The 22,411-nt window shown below is 39.0% G+C and overlaps 1 protein-coding gene across 2 annotated transcripts in view; it reads right to left on the reverse strand.

Annotated features, from left to right (window-relative positions):
- FAP (fibroblast activation protein alpha) overlaps positions 1 to 22,411 on the reverse strand; it is a 94,548-nt gene that overhangs the window by 17,894 nt on the left and 54,243 nt on the right. For both annotated transcript variants that reach the window (XM_004375428.3, XM_004375427.3), the window contains 8 exons: positions 17,775 to 17,879; positions 17,606 to 17,676; positions 15,686 to 15,739; positions 13,294 to 13,418; positions 8,239 to 8,286; positions 3,650 to 3,748; positions 3,109 to 3,178; positions 2,173 to 2,367 (listed from right to left, as the gene is read on the reverse strand). In XM_004375428.3, the coding sequence (XP_004375485.1) occupies positions 2,173 to 2,367; positions 3,109 to 3,178; positions 3,650 to 3,748; positions 8,239 to 8,286; positions 13,294 to 13,418; positions 15,686 to 15,739; positions 17,606 to 17,676; positions 17,775 to 17,879 (767 nt within the window). The remainder of the gene's footprint in view (positions 1 to 2,172; positions 2,368 to 3,108; positions 3,179 to 3,649; positions 3,749 to 8,238; positions 8,287 to 13,293; positions 13,419 to 15,685; positions 15,740 to 17,605; positions 17,677 to 17,774; positions 17,880 to 22,411) is intronic.

Here is a 22,411-nt window from a genome sequence, read left to right on the forward strand (position 1 = left end):
AGATTGTAGATGGAACGATTTTATACAGAGTGTATTGCAATAAATAGCATATATTAGTATTTGATCTGTTGTTGTTGAATAGCTGAGTAAACGAGTGAACATATGCCTGCCCTATGGTGGGAAGACTTTCTTCAGATTCTTTCCTAAAAATGGCTCAGAGAAGGTAAAGTTACCCAGTTACCACCTCTGGTTCATCTTCAGTTCTAAATGCCACACTCAAATTGATGCTATTGTGAAAATTGGTAGCATTTGTGACTTTCTGTCCTACATGTTGAACATTAGAAATAATGATTTTCATTAAGGCCTGCACAGGGAGCTCAGGTTTAAAACTTCATTCCATCTGAGCAACACAGTAAGAAGATCTCCATTCTGTTTCTTAAGGTATTCTTCTTCTCAAATTTGAATACTGCATTTTTGGTATTAAATAAATGCACAAAAATATAACAATATTTTGTTGGTGGTTGTGGGTTTTAATGATGATGGTGATTTCTTTTTCTTTTGATCAATACCAAACAACTTACTCTTTAGCTCTACCAACTTTGGAAAATATTTTATTGAATTACAAATATGTTTTCACGTAGTCCAAGGATTACTTGTTCTTGGTGCCCACTGCATGGTATAAATATACCTGAAGTTCAAAAAAATACCTTAAGGAATTAAAGCTACAATTCTGAAAACTGTGTTAATATTCTCATTAAGGCACACCACAGTCTTCACAGGATAAGCTGATTTCTCAGTGAAGTTTTTCTTTAAGCTATCTCTTTTATACCTGTCTGTCAGACATAAGTCTCCCCCAAACAAATTCAAAAATCTGGATCAACAAGAACAATGGAGTCTCCTAGAAGTTAGGTGTGAATAATGGAGACAGATTGTACTGTTATTTAATAATATATTTACCAATTTGTGAGATTTTACTTAAATAGTCTTTGTTTTTAAATGCTTATTTTGTGTGTAAGTATGTGTGTATATGACTGTTCACAAAATGGAAGAATAATTTGCAAATATATGAGTTAAAATTACTTTTCTGCTTTTAAAAATAATTATGTGTGAGTCTAAACTCTTCTGCTTTGATGAGAGACAAGAATACAGAAAAGTGTTATCTGGGCCTGGCTCCTAGTTGTTACATTCAACCTGTGTTGTGTGTGTTGCACTGAAATCAATAACTGTTAATGGCATTAAGGTGATAAAAGAGTTGTACTAATAAATTCTCTAAATTGCTCTGCCATGAAACGGTGTTTGATTTTCAGCTGTTATGCATGTATATACATGATTTATATACTACTGTTTTCCAGCTTGGCTACAACAATGGCTTCCAGCATAACAACGATTGTGACCGCAGCGCAGGACTGGGCAGTGTTTCGATGTAGGGTTGCTATGAGTCAAATCTGACTCGACGGCAACTAACAATAACAACAACAACATTCTCCGACTTTACCTACTCACATCAGAAGAACAGAAATCCAGAAACTACACAGAAATATCCAGAAGGAATCTGCACAGTGTTTCCAAATAAGCAACAATTTTGGTGACTATTTTTTTTGTTTCACTAAAAGTTGAGTAAGCCATAAATTGCAGTTGAGAAAGTAGTTGGGAAGAAAGTACTCCGATTATGAATATGTCTTTCCTCTATATGTTTTAGTACTATACTTTCCAGTATGTAAGATGAATATTTTGTTGCCAAATTAAAATAGGCAAACACTGCTTCACGCTAACACAGCCGAACTTGACCACTAGTTTTAATACAAATAAATACCTAACACCTAAAATCCTGAAATCTTGAGCCATTTCTAAACTTATGAGGTAGAAACCACATTGCTTGAGCAAATTCAGATGTTTTGGTTTCTTGATGATAATCTCTAGAGTTAAACAATTTGTTCTGCTTTTTCTGCCAATAGTGAGCCGTGGTAATATATGAAAATATTAAAATGACTTACACATTCAAAAAGGCTGTCATTTACTACTATAAATCATTTTTCTATATACTTATTGGCTCTCTCCCATGAATAAATTTTTCCTCATATTGGGCAAAAATATAACTTTTAGATTAACAATAGTTTTGAACAAAGTTAGGAAAACAGAACAAAAGAATTAAGTCATTAAGAATGGAGAAACCCAAGTGATTGCACAGCATTTGTTGCATATCTACTCCTGTTTGAATGAGAAGGTGCTCACCTGACAGCTGTAATCTGGTCCTCAACTTCATAAGTGCCCAGTTTTCGATACACTGCATACAGGAGTTTATCACCTTGGAAAGCTGTTCCTCGACCATCCACCAAGGCAACGACCATCCCTTCCTTACTTGCAAGATACGATATCCAACTAACAGCAAATACAGACCTTACACTCTGACTGCAGGGACCACCATATCTAAGGGGAAAAAAGAAAGATAAAATATCTGATTCCCTTATAAGACTCAACTTTCTATCAGGGGCAAGTATTGCCTCTAATAATTCCCAGTACATTTGTGTAATAAAATTTCAGTTAACAATGATATTAGAATTGGCTCAATATCAAGAAGGGTCCAGGCTTTTCCCAGAGGTTTGCTATAAGGAAGTTGTTTTGGGACACAGCCTCTCCTATTCCCGGATACATCTAGGGTTGGCATTTCAAGGAATATGTGTGGGTTTTTCGTCATTTCTGCCACCTGCCACTTGCTAAAAGCAGACATAAGATATACTAAAAAAAAAAATGCATGGTGTTTTAAGCAAATTGTGTGTAGGTCAGCAGTGATTTTGGGTGTGATTCCACTAAATGCATTCCATTCCTTTATTTCATTTCTAACTCAATTACATAAGATGTTAAGATGATTTACAGTATTTTTTTTGGCTGCAATTTCTCTATCTCAAAGGTATTCTGACACATTCGGCAATTTGCCATACAAAGGAAATTCAACACAGCAAATGCGAGCAAGTCCATCTAAAACACAAAACTTCCTCAATCTATTTTAAATAGCCATATTTTATTTACTCTGATTAGTTGAGGAATATATAAAAACAGCATCAGTATGAACTGTTACCAAGGAGAATGGTTCATTCTATCTCATAAATGTGTATTTCATCCAAAATATTTTCAGTAAATAGTTTTTACACCAAAGAAAATAGTACATACACTTGAATTAGCAGGGGATACTTCTTTGATCTGTCAAATTGAGGGGGAAGAATCATCTTGTACCATAAAGCTTTGGAAAGAAAAAAAACAAGGAGAAAATCTTCATTACACAGTATTTGTGACAGTATTTTTTAAATAACAATATACAACATAAAATCAATTCAGATCTAGTAAATCATTATAACTCAAGAATGTTTTTAAATAGATTTTTATACATATTTTACGTCTACTCTATGAACAGCTAGAAAACATGAATTAATGTATGTTCTAGAAACACACATTTTAAAATTAAAATTAGATAAGCACTTTTAAAAAAAATAAGAGTGTTGAAATGGAGCTAGGGAAAATGTAAGGTCAACCTTATTCACAAACATATCAAAGATGTCAGTGAAACCAAATATTGTTACAGTAAGATTGTTTTGATTAAGATTCTATAATATATTGTAGAGTTGGGACTGCAACATTTACCCTATAATTTTTTTTTTTTACAAAAAGCAAGTGAACTTTTCATATTTATAAAGAAGTTTTTTAAAGATCTTACTAATTTCATCCACTTCAATTTTCTTAATTTCTTCTTTAGGGAGCCGGATATTTTTCAGAGCATTTTCCAATTCCTTATTTTCTTCCAGGATTTTAATTTCTTAAAAAAAAAAATGTCAATTTTTAATTAATATTTCCAAAAAGTTTTTTAAAAAGTCTTTTGGCTTTAACATGAGCATTTAAGCATGAGTGTTTAAGATTCCTTAAGGAGTTTCATATTGTCGAGCATACTTTTAATCCAGTTTTTAAAGCGTGTATGAGCTTATAAAGGATATTGTGTTTCAATAATTGTCCCCTAAATGATTCGTATGACATTGACACACATTTTGAGCAGAATCCCAGAAGGAACTATGTTTATTCAATCACATTTTCTCATTTCAAACTTGTTTTTTGCAACTTAAATCCATGACCTGAATGAGTAGGTGACATTTTTCTTCATCTACTGAAAAAAGTAGAAGTAAAATCTAGATTGCTGAGCCCTCAGATTTAAAATAATTCATTGTGTAATTATAAAGTTTGTTCCCTAATTTTCAGTGTGAAATCAAATATTGTTTCTATGATTTTTATATTTATTTCTTAATCTTTTTCAGTTGTATTTGGTTAGTATAGAACACCTTTTTTTTTTGGTAATTGAATTACTGGGTATCCTTTTCTTTCAAATCCTTGTTCTCAAGATAGCTGTCTTGGTAAAACATTGATATGTATATGTACATACTGTGATCTCTGTCTTTCACCTTTAAAAAAATCTTCTAAAAAACGCTGTTTATACTTTAACTCAGCTATGTTTCACACTTTAATCTTTGAAACTGAACAAATCCATTGATCTCCTGAATGCTTAGATTGATGGTATATGTAAACGAGTTTCTAGAAATAGAGAGCTTTTTACAAGCTTTTGTTTTGAACCGGCATTGGTAAGAGTCATCTTCTAGAAGAACAACTAGTGTTTCATATAATATGTGGCGTTCGTTTTTAAAAAGAGAGTCTTGGTGACTTCTGAGACACGGTAATTTCTACAAAAGACATCCTATAAACTTCTTGTTTTTGTGCATTTTTTAAAAGTGGTCCCTGAAGATAAGGAACTGGGGGAGTACTTGTAACTACACTAAGTTTGCCAAATCACTTCCCTTGTAACTCTCAGCTTTCATATACTTATGGCATTTTCTCCAACATGTTATATTTAATCTTAGCACAAGTATAGATGTTTTGGGTACGAGTTGTAAAAGATACATAATAAATTTCACTTTAATTTTGGAAAATTCATCAGGAAAGAGATACCTGTGGGACCTGAAAAGTTAAAACCAAAGAAATAAAAGAGGCAGTTCTAAGTACACTAGAGCCAGCTTTTCACTCCTTCTCCTTGTGTGGATTCTGCATGTGTAGCTGTCATGGATTAAAGAGAATTCTCTGTAGAGCAAGCTTACAGAATGGCTGTGTTATTTACTTGTTATTATTGCTTCATCACAGGTACTGGAAGTCAGAGATAATATGCAGGTGTTGTCATGTTGCTGCGTCTTTGATTTCTCCATTTTGTTTCTAGCTACGGAAGTTTTCTGATTCATGATTTACTGAAATGTCAAATTTAATTCAAAAACTTTCTTAATGCTTCTATGGCCCTGGGCTACGTTTTTATGGATGGTGAGTAATTTTCCCATCTTCTAGAGCAGAAATGGAATTTTATAGAGTATGGGGAGAATGAAGGGTGGTAACTGGGCTTCTCAGGGTGACTACTCTATCTTTTAAGCTGGCAAGGGATGCTATAGTTCAGACAGCATCTTTTACTTTCTTTCTCTAATCATTGTATACTCGGTACCCAGCACACTCACTGCGTAGTACCTGGCATGTTGTATGTGCCCCATGTATATTTGTAGAATCTTCCGTATGATGAAATCAAGTGGTGCAAACAATTAAGCATTCAGCTGCTAACCAAAAGGTCAGCAGTTTGAGTCTGCTCAGAGGCACCTTGGAAGAAAGGCCTGGTGATCTACGTCTGGAAAATCAGCCATTGTAAACTCTATGGAGCAAAGTTCTACTCTGACAAACATTGGGTCACTATGAGTCAGAATCAACTTGACAGCAACTGTATTTTTGTTTTGTTCTTTTGTTCTATGCAGGCCTAAACTCACCTCTACCTGGCTTCCATTTCTGCTGCTCCTCTGAAACTGCCCTGGCCAACATGAGGTTAATTTTCTTCTTGCTAGGTCCAATGATTTCGAGCAGGTCTTGCTCCCCTCTCCACAGCATTTGACAAACAGCTGAGCACTCACTCTTTTCTTGACATCCTCTCCTCCCCTGACTTTCATAACCCCATACTCTCAGTGGTCCTCCTCTCCTCTTCTCTCTGTCTTCTTTATAGGCTCATTTTCTCTTTCGATTTGAGTGTTGATGTTCTGTATGGTTTTATTCTAGGCTCACTGTCTACTACCCCTGCCTATCTTTATTTTTCCACTCTGTTAATCTCATCCATGTCCACGGCTTTAGTGACTCTGTGTTCCAGAAGTTGAAGACTTCCTGATCATTATCTTCAGTCCAAACCTATGCTCTGACTTCCAGATTCAAAGCTATGTAACTACAGGACAGCTCCACTTCGATATCCCATCAGCACCTCAAACTCAACTTTCAAAGCAAAATTCATCTTGTCTCCAAAAACCTGCTCCCCACAGTCAGCCTCTCCTTCAATAAAAAGCTTCAGTATCAATCCACTTGACCAAGCCAGACATCCAAGTACCATCTATCCCTCCTTCATATTTATGAGTCTCAGGTTTGATGCAGTAATCATTAGGTAACATTTCCTGACCTCAAATCCCAGATGAAGTGCCCTTCCTCTGTGCTTTCAGGCTCTCTGTATGTCCCCTTAGTACTTGCTACACTGTACTGTAACTGCCCATTCACACGTTTGCATTCACTACTCGGCTGTAATCTCCTTGAGGACAAGGACAATGTCTAAACCAGTATCCATTCAACTTATGGATCAAGAGTCTAGTACTGCACCTGACCTAATGTGGTGGTGCTCAAAAAGTATTTGTTGAATGAAGATTATTGGCACAAAATGCAATGGAAAATGAGTGAAAACTGAAAATAAATAGGAGACATAGTATCTTCTCTAAAACAACATCTCCAAAACTTGTCTGGGGCATTTATTAAAAATACAGATTCCCTGGTCCAATCCAAGAACTACTGAATTGGGATCTCTGGGAAGGGCCTGAGAATCTATGTTTATAATAAGCATATCAGGCAAATTTCACCATCAGGCAAGTTTGGGGAGCTCTGCTCTAAAGTAATTTCCATCCTATTTGGTGAGTTAGAAAATATATTAACCTACATGACATACAGTGAAATGAACATTGTACCTATTTTATAAGTATTGGGTGAAATAATAAAGCTGTGTAAGCAGTATGATATCTGCCATGAATATGACAAAGATATTAAGAAAGTGGAAATTCATGCTTTGGGAAAAGGGAAGCTGACCTTTATTTTGCAATCATGTTGAAATGAGGATTATCCATCCATGGTGATTTCCATTAAAATAAAAATTTACATATTGAAAATAGCATTGTTTTCAAATTTTTTAAACTGAAGCTTGAGATGAGCCAAATTGAGAAATACAATCTGTTATTTTTGGAAAGCATTTCATTATTAGACACGAGGTAAAATAACTTCAAAATGAGCCTAAATTCACTATCCCATTACTACAATGACAGTCCTGTCCAGAGTTCTTGAATTGACTCTGGTTTTCCTCACTGGCTTATTTTCTCCTGTACTTGAGCCATTGAGCTGGCAGCCAGACTAATCCCAAAGCATTCTTCTGACTTGTCGTCACCAAAGACGTCCAGAGACAATCATGGATATGATTGCTGAAGGAAGTGGCATCCACCTAACCCTCACTGTCCCTGATCTCCAACAACTCCAGTCCTATGATGTTTTTAATAATAAGGCAAAAGGTAATGGAGACCCAGAAGGAAAAGTATGCAAGCAATTATTCACTTGGATAACTCTGTTGAGAGCAAAAATGGTCATCTCTGAGCTGTGAACTATTTTGAACCAATATCACAAATACCGGATGGAGGAGGACTGTCTTGATAGCAGTTGAAAATGGAAAAAGCCTCCAAATTTCAGGGCTTTCATACGTGGCAACAGTGTGATGCAGCTGTTAAAGCAAAAATGCAAGTGTGATAGTCACCCTCTGCTCTGAACTGGAGAAGTTATATCTGGAATTTGTCTCCAGTTTGGAATGTTACAAAAAATGGAATTCTTATTTGGGAGGGAGGTTGTACTGAATGTTCTATGTTTCCTTCCAATTCTAAGCTTCTGTGCTTTTTATAAGGCTGATTTCCGGAGACAGGATTAATCCCTTTGATATAAATCATCTGCATTATGTCAGGTTCTTATCGCAAATAATTATTAAATTTCACATGACAGGGATTGACCTGAGAACATTCAAATCGGTGTAATGATAATCTGTGCAATAGCAGGATCCCACCACGGTTCAGTTTGTGAGTGCGGGGAAAGTGTCTTGCTTCCTCTAGTGCAGTATCGCGTCACTCAGGATTTCTTTCCACAAGACAACGACAGCATGCGAGAGAGAGTCCGTACCTTGATCAGTGCGGCCATCGTGAAGGGTGGAAATGGGGAGGCCTGGGCCTGTGCACAGGATTAAAACAAAAATATGGCTTATTTTTAAAATAACAGTTTTGAATAAGAACTACTGATTTGTGATTGGTATCAAGCTCAAGTACATCTTTTAATTCCGTAGCTGTTTTTTTTCCCCCACAGAGAAGTAAACATCACCTTTTACTTACATTTAAACAACACATAAGATCAGAGCCCCAGTGGAGTCACTAGGGAGGTGCAGGGGGTACACAGCACACTTCCTGACACTGTCAGACGGGTGACACAAAATGACCCCAGGGTCCGCTGAGGGCCAGCTGGCCCCGCTGGAGGAGGGGCTGCCAAGGCAGTGGCATCCCTAGGGTCCGTGTCACCCGTCACCCAGTGCGGTAACTCATCACTCCCCCCACTACCCTGCTCACCCTCCAGTCAGGGTGCCAGCGCAGGGCTGCAGCACCAGCCATTGGGCGGGGAGGAAGGTCTCTGCCTTGGCCAATGGGACAGGAGAGGAGAGGAGCTTGGAGGAGCTGTAGGGGGCGGGGCAGGGAGGCGCGGGGCTGCGAGGCTGGTACCCGGCCTGCTTGGATGCCAGGGTTGGCCAGGCCGCTCCACCTACGGGGGAGGGGAGGGGAGGGGAGTTACCGGGCTGGGTGACACCAACCCTGGTGAAGCCACTGCGGAGTCCAATCAAAGAACAGATGTGACAGGTACTTTGCACTTTTCCAATAGTGATCCTGAATAGTTAAGATGTAATCACACAAATGGACCCATGAAGCAGCAGTGGTAAATGGCCTTCTGGAAAGATGTCATGCTGTATTGAGGCAGTTTTGGTTGTGTCTTTATTATCAAGCAATCTTCGCCAGTACCCAGGATGTAGTTTTAACTTGGCCTCTTGGTTGGATGTTCAGTATATTTTGGCCAGTAAAATCCAACATCTTTTATTTCATGTAACTGATACATGCAGCCACCACCCGTCTGCCAGTTTGTAGTACTGTGCTGGCTTGCATGTTGTTGCTGTGATGCTGGAAGCTATGCCAGTGATATTTCAAATACCAGTAGGGTCACCCGTGGTGGACAGGTTTCAGCAGGGCTTCCAGACAGACTAGGAAGAAAGGCCTGGTGATTTGCTTCTGAAAATCAGTCAGTGAAAACCTTAGGAATGACACCAGAACAATTGTTTGATATAGTGTTGGAAGATCAAACATACAATGATCATGAAGATGGTGCAGGACCAGGCAACTTTTTGTTCTGTTATATTTAAGGTCACCATGAGTTGGAGTCAACTCGACAGCAACTAACAACAACAACACATGCAGAAATAAATTTATATAGAATACTTTTCCTGTTCACATATGCTGTGGGAGGTCATGTTCCCCAAGAACACACCCAGATGGAGGTTTGTGTGCCAGAAGTTTCTTGAGGAGTGCTGTTGGGATGACCAATTGTGAGGCAAGGGGAGGAGAAGAGGCAGGGGGAGAAGGTGGGCTGCAGTGTAGTCACAGGAGAAGCCTCAGCTAAGCCCATGGGGAGCTCTGGAGCTGGAGTGGCCTTACGGAGTTGTCTCAACTTGGAGCAACAGGGCAGGCTTTCATACCCCAGCCTGGAGCAGTCGTTGGATGTGACCTGGGACGAGAGCACTCTGCAGAAAGGGGACTCAGCTATGAGCTGTTGGTCACCAGCACTCTCAGAAGCTGGGGGAATGAGTGATTCGGTCTTGAAGGTAGGTGCTCTGGGTGGCATAGCAGTGTCTACAACATATTCCAATACAGATTGCAGGTTCTTTGTGCCAAAACTGGCCCTTTTTTATGAGCTCTACAAATAATTAAATGCTAACTTGAAGTGTAAAATAAAATAATACCTGGAAATACACTTTTATAGGATAAATTTGTTCAGGTAGTTAAAGAGTTAAAAGCAACAAACATGGCAGTTGGAAGTAGACATTCATTTGACACTCCCAATGCTTTGATGCTTCCTTCTAGGTAGAGGGAGTTATGTGAGAGTAGTACACCTAGCCTCGCACAAACAGAGAAGGAATGCCTTTTTTAGTGAGTTCTGGAAAAAGACCTGGGTATGAGTAGCTACTTCTTCTGCCTCTCTCCTGGCATTTTTCTGTCTGCAGAGAACATGCTTTTGATTTGTTCCTCGGTGCTGTAAGTGTGACCAGCACACGTCATTTTTTTGGTCAGAATGTAAGGAAATGAGACATAAATCTAAATTTCTAGACTTTTAGTCAATCAACATCCAGCCTGTGGAATTTTCATGGTTATGCAGTTCCAGTAGTGACAACTGGCCTTTCTTTATTCCCCAAACTATGAGACAAACTAATGACTAACCGCCTCCCCTCGCACAAATGGCCTGAGGGTGCGGTCTTGGTGGATAAGCATAAATTGTCTAGATCTCCTCCTTTGTATTGCTTTGGTTCCATCAGCATCATCAATATGATTTTATCTGTTTTAATCCTGTAATTGGGGATTTATTCACCATCCCCCCTGAAGAGTTTGAAGTTACATAATGAAGCTTTACCCTTAGTCCTAAAGGGAAAGATTTCAAGGTTTTTCCTATGATGGCGCAGTGACTCATTTTACTGGAGCTTCAAAAACACCAGATGATGTGGGGCTTCCCACACAGTATATTTTTTGCTAAATGGGAAATTACCATACTGCCGGGGAAGAGTGAGTGGTGGAAAAGTCAGACGATTCAAGTTCTAGAAAGGACTCTTCCACCAACTTTTGATAAGAGCTTAGTTGTTAAGTCCTTATCTCTCTAGTGAGCACTTACGCTCGATTAAATATACAGGAGGCCAAAGCGACATAAAATATGGTGTAGAGCATTAAGAAAGTTAAAGCATTATGCAAATCCAGAATGCACATAAATGTAAATGTGTAGGGTCACTGAAGTCTTTATCATCAAATATATCAGCATAAAATGAGGTGGTTTTTTTTTTCCACGTACAATTCAGTGACATTAATTACGTTCATCACATTGTGCAACCATCACTACCACCCATTTCCAAATTTTTCTATCTAAGGTGAGTTTTTGGTAGACTTTGTAAAAGGCAGCAACATTTTAATATTCCCTAGCATCTACGCTCATTCAGAAAACACTAACTCTTTATTATGTCTTAGCCATTCTTCCTGGTCTTGTGAATACAAAGATTAACGAAATCAGCCCGTCTTCCAGGAAAGAAAGATGAACAGATGACTCAGCATGGATAGTTCAGTGATACTATAAGTCTGGCGTGTAAGCTTTCAGTACACACTGAATTAATACACAGCTCGGGTTGAACAACACTGCACATAATTTAATGTATACCTTTAAATGCCATAACCCGAATCAGCACATATGGTCATGAACGATAATCTCTTAACATTTCAAAGATGCCTCTGACCAAATATTTTGTCAAAGTGCTGTATTAAACTGACATCTTGGGCCATCTTGAAAGGAGCATTCGGGTCAAAATGCTGATTAATTTCCATGCAGTCAAATGAGCTGCGGCTAAGTTTCTGGGCCAGGTGACTGGGTGAGAGAAGTAGCGTTCATTCAGATTGGCCTTCATTCTGGGGAGTAAAAGGAATCTTGGGGACCTCTGCCACTGAGCAAGGATCTCAGACCAGTCCAAGATTCTATTTGTTCCCTAGTCCCACTAGCCTGGGAGTTGACACCAGAAACAGGAGAGCGGTATGCATTTTCGTAGCTCTCCTTCCTCCCTCTATGGGCCCCACCTTCATCCCCACTGGAAACTCAGGGATTAACTGGGGAAGAAAGGGGAGAAAATGGAAAATTAGAGATTGCCAAGTCAGTTTTCCAAATCCCTATGATGACTACTAAGGCCCTAACATATCTCATAGATATATTGATTACCTAACCTAAACTGTTGTATTGCTTGCCAAATGTTCAAGATATAAATACAATATTCTTTGTAAAATAAAATTATTTGTATAGAAAATGTTTGTTAAATGAACACATGGCCTAATCAAGCAGAAAATGTTTTGTATATTTTATTATCTATGATTTTAAAAAAATTGAATGAATTGCTTAAGTTTTCCAATTTGAGAAAAGTCATACTGGATGATAAAGTTTCATTTTCCATCTCCATTGAAACTACAGTTCAAAGAATCATTGGTTTCCAAGGGACCTCAGGTTTCAAAGCCATCATTCTTTCCCCTGTTTGTAGGAGTCTGATATTTCTCCAGGGAATTGGGGCTGAAGGTCAGCAACCATTTTATCAGAGAACGCTTCTTTTCATAATTGTTTGAATCCTGCTATATCTGAATGTGTTAGTGTTGGCATGCAACATCATGGTACCATGGAGCATGGTGGTAGATGGCATAGGATTTAGTCAACACACTTGTGCTTACATCCTGGCTCTGCTGCTTACCAGCAGTGTGGACCTTTGGCAAGTTCCTGACTCTTGTTTCTCCAAGTGAATAATGGGGATAATAATACCTTCCTGCCTTCCGTTCAAGTCCCTGGGTGCTGCAAATAGTTAAGGCACTTGGCTGTTAACTGCAAGGTTGGTGGTTTAAGTCCACCCAGAGGTGCCTCAGAAGAAAGGCCTGGCAATCTACTTATGAAAAATCAGCCATTAAAAATCCTATGGAGCACAGTTCTACTGTGACACACATGACATGAGTCAACTTGATAGCAACTGTTTTTTAATCTTTCATTTTTTTCTGTAATAATTTGATGAGACAATGTAGGTAACTAGTACCCATTGTCACTAAGTTGATTCTGACTCAAGGTGATCTCATGTGTATCACAGTAGAACTGTGTTCCATAGAGTTTTCTGTGACTGATTTTTCAGAAGTAGATCTCCAGGTCTTTCTTCTGAAGTGTATCTGGGTGGACTCAAACCTCCAACCTTTCAGTTAGCAGCTTAGCACGTTAACTATTTGCACCACCCAGGGTCTCCAAATGTAGATAAAGACCCTTACAAATATTAAGTGCTCAATAACCAGTAGCTAAGAGTCAGATGGTGGTGATGAGGATAATGATAGTGGCAGTGGGGATGGTAGTGCTTGTGTTAGGTCCATTACCTACCATAGCAGACAAGCGCATAGTACTTGGCATAGTCGCTGAAACTTGCTGTATAATACTGGCACCTTTCTTTCCTTAGGTGGCAAGTAATGCACTTCTTGCTTGGAGAAGAGCTTCCAATACTAATTCTAGAGGGAAATGAAAATAAAACCAAGCTGAATTTTTGTGTGTGTGTTTTAGGTGAAAGTTTACAGCATAAATCAGTTTCTCATCCAAAAGTTTACACACTAATTGTTTTGTGACATTGATTGCAATCCCCACAATATGTTAGCATTCTCCCCCTTTCCCTCTCCACGCTAGGTTCTCTGTGTCCATTCATCCAGTTTTCCTATTCTTACTGCCTGTCTTCTTGTCTTTGCTTTTGGGCAGGTGTTGCCCATTTGGTCTCGTATACTTGATTGAACTAAGAAGCATGTTCCTCACGTGTGTTATTGTTTGTTTTATAGGCCTGTCTAATCTTTGCCTGGAAGGTGGGCTTTGGGAGCGGCTTCAGTTCTGAGTTAGCAGGGTGTCCGGGGCCATTGTCTCAGGGGGTTCCTCCAGTCTCTGTCAGACCAGTAAGTCTGTTTTGTGTGTGTGTGAATTTTAATTTTGTTCAACATTTTTCTCCCATTCTGTCGGGGACCCTCTATTGTGATCCCTGTCAGAACAGTCGGTGGTGGTAGCCGGGCACCATCTAGTTCTTCTAGGCTCAGGCTGGTGGAGGCTGTGTTTCCTTTTTCTTCATTCTCCTTTGCTCTGAATAAATGTATCTTAGATGGCCGTTTGCAAGCTTTTAAGAACCCAGGTGCTACTCACCAAAGTAGGATGCAGATCACTTTCTTTGTGAACTATGTTACGCCAACTGACCTAGATGTCCCCTGAGACCATAGTCCCAAGCCCTCAGCTCCATCAACTCGGTCCCTCAAGGTGTTTGGACTAAGCTGAAATTTTGAGATTATATTTATCAAAACGTACTATTCCATGTAGTGGCCGCACCAATGGGCTCAAATGCAGCAATGATTGTGAGAATGGTACAGGATCAGGCAGTGTTTTGTTCTGTTGGACACAGGGACCCTATGAGTCGGAACCAACTTGGCGGCACCTGACAACACAAAACTGCTCCATGTAAAATAACTAATTTACATACCAACATCAAACCCACTCAGGTTTTCTGTTGCCAATATCATTTAAAATAAAGGGTAATCACAGTATTTTGATGCAGCCTGATTTTTTATCTATCTTTGCCTGAATAGGCACAAACCTCAAGGGAGAAGGCCCGTGTGGTTTCCTACGGGTGAGAGAAATATCTAACACCTCAAATGGAAGTGAGTAGGTCACTTCCCACAACCATTAATCTCCCACTTTACTGGGTGCTGGGGAATTCACAGCTCTCTGTCTTCTCATCTCTCTTCTCTACCCCATGGTGAAATATATAAGGAAAATCTGGCAGACTATCCAGAAAGAGGTCCCTTTTCTTATCATATATCTGGAAGGGAAAATTAGTAATAAGTATGAGTAATTGTGAAATAAGAAACCATGGTTTTGTACATCCTGTGCCCTCCATTCCTCCTGGTGGGAAGTTTGGGGTTCACGGAAACTCGACTTGGGGATGCTTCCTCTGCACACTCTTATGCAAACCAATCTACCCTACCTCATTGGTCCCACACTTTCCCCAGTAGAGCCTCTGTGTGGTTCTTGAACTGGATTCTTGGTTTTAATATATATATTCCTGGGCCTCACCCCAAACCTGCAGAATCAGAATCCCATTTGGAGGAGACTAGGAAGTGTTAGGAGTCCCTGGGTGGTGCAAACAGTTAGTATGCTCGGCTGCTAACTGAAAGATTGGAGGTTTGAGTCCACCCAAAGGCACCTTGGAAGAAGGACCTGAAGACCTAAAAAAAAAAAAACAAACCCATTGCTGTCAAGTCAACTCTGACTAACAGCGACCCTATAGGACAGAGTACAACTGTCCCATAGGGTTTCCAAGGGGCTGGTGGATTTGAACTCCTGATCTTTTGGTTAGCAGCTGCAGCTCTTAACCATTGTGCCTCCAGGGCTCCAGAGATCTACCACAGTAGATACTTAATAAATACATGCTAAATGAATGAATGTTCTCAATTTCCTCTACATTTCTTTGAGCTATTTAGTACCATATTTATATCAGGATTAGAATTTCTTGGTTTTTCCTTTTGAAAACAAACATTTTGAGCTAGCTAACATTTTTGGGGTGTGTATTTTTATACTGATGTGGTATACAACATCCTCTGAATGTTTTATCTTAACTCATAAATGATTTTTTTTATTACATTTCAGCCTTTAAAAAAATGTTCTACAACCCCTGAGAACTCTGATATATTTTTATTCAAACAAATATCAGTATGTAAAAATAAGAGAATGAATTGACATGAATTACCTGTATATATTTCTTCTTCCAGGATAGCCTTCAAATTCGTTGCTAGAATAAAACCTGAAAACATATTGAGAAATTATTAAATAAGCATTGGTGATTAAATGATAGAACTGATAATATTAATAACTTTTTTTTTTTCCTTTGAAAACAAACATTCTGAGCTGGCCAACATTTTTTGGGTGTATATTTTTATACTAATGTGGTATACAACACCCTTTGAATGTTTTATTTTAACTCATAAATGATTTTTTATTATATTTCAGAAAAACTCAGTGATATTATTTCCACTCTTCAGTCAGTTCATCTGAATATCACAAAGTAACGGTTTGGTTTTGTTTTTCCCAGAGATAGCATAGTAGGGTGTGAAAGGTTTAGAATAACCAAGATTTGATTACCAATTTTTAATTTTCAGGACTGTTGGGCAAAGTCCAGGTACTATTTCCTCACTGTCATAAAACCCTTGTTATTCCCAGGTAAAAAGAAAAGGCAATAGAATAGAACTCATTCTGAGTATTAAATTCTTCTTCTGAACTATCATCCTCCTACATCTTTACTATTTCACATGACTCTGATCATCACTTTTACTTGCCTTTCCCACATCAACTCAAACTTCCTGTGACTAAAACTACTCAGTTTCTTTCCTAAACAGCTCCCTGCAGTTTTCTTGCAATCTGTCAAATGATCCTAGTTCTCTTCATCTCTACAACTTGCAATAAACTCCACTTTCTCTCTTTTCTTTCCCTTTTCCCTCAAGTCCAGTAATTCCCCAGTCTTGTTGAGCCTCCATGCTGTATTTATCTTTCTCTCATCCATTCAACGAATGTTTTTTTAGCTCCTGCTCTGTGTCAAGCACTGTGCTAAGTGCAAAAGATGTGAAAAACAAGGCACAGTTTTTGCCCTCAAAGAGTCTACATGTCATTGCTGTTATTTTAGTGCAGGCCTCTATCACCTCAAACCTAGGTTATGACCATTGCTGAGTCTACCTGCCTGCAGTCTTCCTCTACCTTCCAAACATAACATGCCTGAAATTACTCTTTCTGTATTTTTATCTTGCCAGTCCTCCTACTCAAGTGATTTCAATGACTGCTCAACATAATCCTCAGATTACTTCATTCACTATTCAAAGAATTCCATAGATTGACCATAGGTTTCTGACAGGTTTTCCTCCAATTAGTCTGAACTAATCATCTCAGATTCCATCCTGGAATTCCAATAAATGGCATGCAGATCATGAACACTATTGAGAGTATCCCTGAATTTAGACTTTATCAGAAATGAGGGAAAGGAACTGTACATTCTTGATTAGAAAAGTTTAGCCATAAATGATTATTTTAAGATGGTTTATTTGTGTACAATGGACTGAAAAAGGCCAGAACGGGAAGAAAGAAGTCTAGTGTTGAGGTTAACACTAACAGTCTTTGAGTTTATGTGTTCCGTGTTTGAATCCTAGTTCTACCATTAACTAACTGTGTGGCCTTGGCTAAGTTAATTAAAATTTCTGAGTATCAATTTTCTCATCTGTAAACCAGGAATAATCATTTCTACTTCACAGTATCTGGTGCAGAGCAATTGCTCAATATATGATAGCTGCAGATAATAATTTTATACTTATATAGTAGTGAATAGCTACAAAAGAATTTCCATATACAAGTGCCAAAAAGTAAAGTTTGCCTGTAGAACAAGTTATTATTTCAAAGAGTTTACCCTTTGTATATAAGAAGAAAAATGACCACCTACTAAATATTCTTTCCAAAAGGAAATCATGTTGACTAGCTATTAAAGAATGTACCATCTTAATGAAATCACACTAAACTATAGAGTAAGTAACAAACAAAAATACTCAACCAAAAGAGGTGGTGCAGTATCATTTGCACATCCACCAGTGCCAATTAAAACCTGAATGGTGTAGTGTGCAATACTTACAGTGAATCCTGTGTTACTCTGAATATATATATGGCCTCCCACTTGCCACTTGTAATTTGAATAGCATTTTCCTATAAAAAGACAAACATTATGTTGTGTGAAGCTCAGCGTTATTTGAGCAACTTCAGATGAATGATCTTTGAGGAGATAAATCTTGGAACGAACATACCACAGTGTCTTTGATATAGTGAATATGTTTGTAGCCATCCTTGTCACTAAATATTTTGTAGTATGAAATGGCATCATAGCTGAAAACTGGTGTTGAAACAAAGAACTAGAAGAAATTAACAGAGGTTATGTTCAAAAGACAAACTGAACTGGAATTACAATTGTTGTTGTTAGGTGCTGTCGAGTCGGTTCCGACTCATAGTGACCCTATAGGACAGAGTAGAATTGCCCTATAGGGTTTGCAAGGAGTGGCTGGTGGATTCGTACTGCTGACCTTTTGGTTAGCAGCCGAGCTCTTAACCACTACATCGCCAGGGCTCTGAATTGCAGTTAGTTATATTTAAAAAGCAATATAGCATTTTGTTTATAGGAAGCAGAATGCCTTGCCTCCCACTCTTTTCACTACTTACCTCTGAAATTCCATTTTTCCAGATAGAGAGCTTTTCTAGTTACTCTACTAGGCATTTGTGCATTCCAACCACTGCTCAAAGGCTACTGCATATCTCTGGATTTATAATGCTTGATTTGATTGAATTTCTATGCTTTGAGATTATGTGTTTTTAAACAAGAGTTAAAAGAATCACAAACGAATGTTGATATTTAACGAAGCCAACTTCAAAATTCTGATATTTGACCAAAGTATCACCGTCAATAAGGTTGATAGCTTCTTTAATTATTGATTTATCTGATGCCAAGTCCCTGATACCAATGATACAATGAAGATATTTTAAAGATAATCTGGAATCATAGTTTTTAATGGGAAGAGGGGGTTCTAGATGCTGAGAGAAAAATATTTTAAAAGTAGGATTTAATCCTGAGCTCAGAGCAGACCTCATTGCCCTTCTTTGACCTCTCCCAGGGTGTCCACTGAGTACCCACTGGGAACCACCTAATGGAATCTTGGGAATCTTGGGCACTCAACTCCAGTGTGCCCTGGAACAAAGCAAGCCCTATTTCAATATCCTGAATGGTATGAATAACTGAAACCCTGTAGAAGTCCTCACACCAAATTTGAGCCAGTAGTTTCATATGTTTCTCTCATTAAATAATAAATCGACTAGTTTTATGTTTGCTGGTTTCTTTCTTTCCTGGTCACCCGGTGACCTATAACAGAAAAGGTGGCAAAGTGGTGAGAGAGCAGCAAGAGGCGGCTCATGCAGAGTAGATAATCCCACAAATAATCCCAAATTAGCTGTCTCTCATGGGTGTCCATCCACATGACAGTGAACCAAGACTTTCAGCTCCCTTAGAGCTATACCAAGCAACAATAACCAAAAAGCTACCAGTGTCTTTTAGCTACAAATACCTAGCCTGCTGAGACCCAGTCTGGACCTGTCTTTGAGCAGGAAGAGAGCAGAGGCGTTCGTTGTAGGCCTTTTTCCTGATGGCTTTGCATATAATCTGATACTTGTTGCCTTTTTGAACAAATTGATGATCATTTCCCTTAAAACGATTATGATTGCATGATATTAAAATGCAACTTATCTAATACGGTATCTATAGTGGACTGAATAGTGACCTCTAAAAATTCATGACCACCTGGAACCTCAGAATTTAACCTTATTTGGAAGTAGGGTCTTTGTAGATGTAATCAAGATAAGGATTGAGATGAGATCCTACTGGATTAGTTGGACCCTAAACCCAGTGACAGGTGTCCTCATAAGAAGAGGAAAGGACACAGAGAGACACACAGAGATACAGGGAAGAAGGCCACACAAACACGAAAGCAGAGATTGGAGTGATGTGGCTACAAATCAAGGAACACTAAGGAATGCTGGGAGCCACCAGAAACTGAAAAGGGCAAGGGAAGATTCTCCTTTAGAGCCTTAAGAGGGAGAATGGCCCTGCTGACATCTTGATTTTGGACTTCTGGCCTCCAGAACTGTGGGAGAATAAATTTCTGTTGTTTGAAGCCACCCAGTTTGTAGTAATTTGTTGTGACTCTCCTAGAAAATAATACAGTGTCCTAAGTCTCATCACATTGGCATAGAATAATAAATCTTCAACAAAATGAAAAATAAAATAATGAGAAACTTCTACCTCCTCACATGAATCCCTCATTAGTTTCACTAATAATAAAACCAGCCTTAGTGAGATTTTGTGTATTGGGACTAATGCCTCTAAGTAAAACTGAGGCAAATTGAGAGCCAAGAGGTCCAGGAATAGATAACTCTTATTTGCAATTTTGTGTATGGAATTTCATCAGTATAGGTCTTTGACAATGTCATGCTTTCATTTCAGAATGAGGTGTTGACCTCTTAGCTAAATGATAAAATGCTTACTTACTAGTGACCTCTTTACAACCTCTTTACAACTCTTACTCCACAGTGCGAAAGACAAAAACTGATTCTAAAAAAAACAATAAAAAAAACACCAAACCTACTGCTGTCTGTATTGTCTTAGTCACTAACATATAGTGTCTTGGTCACAAAATATTTTAAGGTACCACAGTTAAAACAAACAAACAAACAAAAACTTCCTCACATCTGCAATTATTTTTAAGGGATTTTTAAAAAGTTTTTTTCTAGATTAAAACTAAAAATTTCATTTTAATTGGGAAAAAAAATGACAGGGCACAGTATTATGTTTTAAGATGTTAGAATCAGGCAAACAGAAATAATATTTCTGCTCAGCAAAGACTGTTATCTTCTTCTCCCTGTTCATTGCACACATCTAAGACAGCAAATTTAGATGAGCAGGTAACTTGGGTGAGGTAAAGAGAGTGTGAAATATTTCCGCATTCACTTTGCCAAAGCCAGGCCCATAATGCATTCCGCATTAAGTGCTTCTTTGAAGTGAGTCACACCCGTACTCTAGATAAACACAAGACTAGGTTGTCCTCAGTTTTTAGAAGGACCCTTCGCAGGTCGTTTTATCAAGCTTAGAATTTCTGATAAACTGCTCATCTATACCCCACTTGCTTAAAATATTGTACCTGCTAGATAACATTATTTACCAACATAGAATATCTTGTCATAGTTGGTAAGTGACCTGAGGCCCTACTTATTTAAGACCTAAAGCAAGTCCATACCCAGTCAAAAGCACAGATTTTCAAACATTAAGAACTTTCATTTTTCTGAATTGAGGGGTTTTGTCACAGCCTAAAGGAGGTATAGTGTTTTGCTTAATTATTTCAAAATAATTCAAGAGTAGTTTTGCAGTTTAAGCTTTATGTTTTAAGTGCTTGTTCTCCAAATTTAGGGGATTAAATACTAGATTCTTTGACTAAACCCTGTTTTAAGCTGCCTTCTACAGGACAACAAAGCAATTCTTATATATTTTTTTTAAAAATGTATTTTGGAGTTCCGGCAAAATGGCGCCCTAGGCAGAAGCACCACGCCGTCCCTCCACAGCAAAGATCCAAAAAACTAAGCTGAACAGAGAATACAACAATCCTGAAACCCTAAAACATCAAATGAAGAGATAAAGAACTTAGAAAAGCACCAAATGGAGTGAGAAAACTGACAGAGAACGGAGAGCAAGGAGAGATCCATGCAGAGGTCCCCTACCAGCTAACGCAGCACAGATCTGCCATCTTGGACTTCTATCAGAGACCAGCAAACGGGGTACAAGAAAGCAGCCTCATGGAGCGTCCAGTGGGAGACAAAACAACCAGTAATTTGCGATATACGCTTTCCCACCCCCCACACTTCTTCACCCCCACTCGGCCTCCTCTGTTTCCCGCGGCCACAATCTCTTGACTGGGAAACACCGGCTGCTTGGATTCCACACACCCGAACGGGCCAGCTCTCTGAGTGCCGTTTGTTGTCTGCTGGTGTTGCTTTTTTCTGCTTCTTTTGTATTCTTCCTTACCTCTCACCACCTCCCCCTCCTTTCGCTCAAATACCTGACTCTGTGCGCCATCTTTGCTTCTTCCTGAGGGGCTGCAGAGCACCAGTAATTTGTGATATACGCTTTCCCACTCCCTACCCTTCTTCACCCACACTCGGCCCCCTCTGTTTCCCGTGGACACAGTCTCTTGTCCGAGAAAAACCAGCCCGCACTAGCAGGCTCTCTGAGTGCCACTTGTTGGCTGCTAGTGTTGCTTTTCTTTTCTGCTTCTTTTGATTTCTTCCTTATCTCTTGCCACCTCCCCCTCCTTTCACTCAAATACCTGGCTCCGTGTGCCAGCTTTGCTTCTTCCTGAGGGGCTGTGGAGCTTTGTTCGAGTGTGGAGCTCCTTCCAGGTCTGGGCTGCCGTGCTGGTGGGATCCCAGAGCTTTTGTTCATTTGTTTGTTTTGAATTGTTTGTTTGTTTTCTTTTCCTTTTCTTGAGTTGGGAGCCCTTTCTGGCCAGGTGGTGCTGTAGGGCAAGGAGACTTCCCCCTCGGCTTGCACAGACGTGTAGAGGGATCCCTGAGGGCATTTCTTTTTCCCTTGGTTATTGTTTTTTTTTCTGTTTTTCAGGGGGCCTCTCTTCTTCTTTTATTTTTTTAACTTTTTTGTTTTCTTTTCCATCTTTTCCCCTTTTTGTCTTTCTTCATTGCTCAGTTTCTCGTCTCTCTATATCTTCCTTCTCTTTCTGTTCCCTGAATACCTGGCATTGTATACCTCTACGCCTTCTAGCCAGGCTGTACTGCAACACCTGAGAGCGACTTCCCCAGACCTCATAGCTTCACCAGTGGGATCCCTGGGAAC

Source organism: Trichechus manatus, unplaced genomic scaffold, assembly GCF_000243295.1.
Source record: "Trichechus manatus latirostris isolate Lorelei unplaced genomic scaffold, TriManLat1.0 scaffold00036, whole genome shotgun sequence".
NCBI lineage: Eukaryota > Metazoa > Chordata > Mammalia > Sirenia > Trichechidae > Trichechus > Trichechus manatus.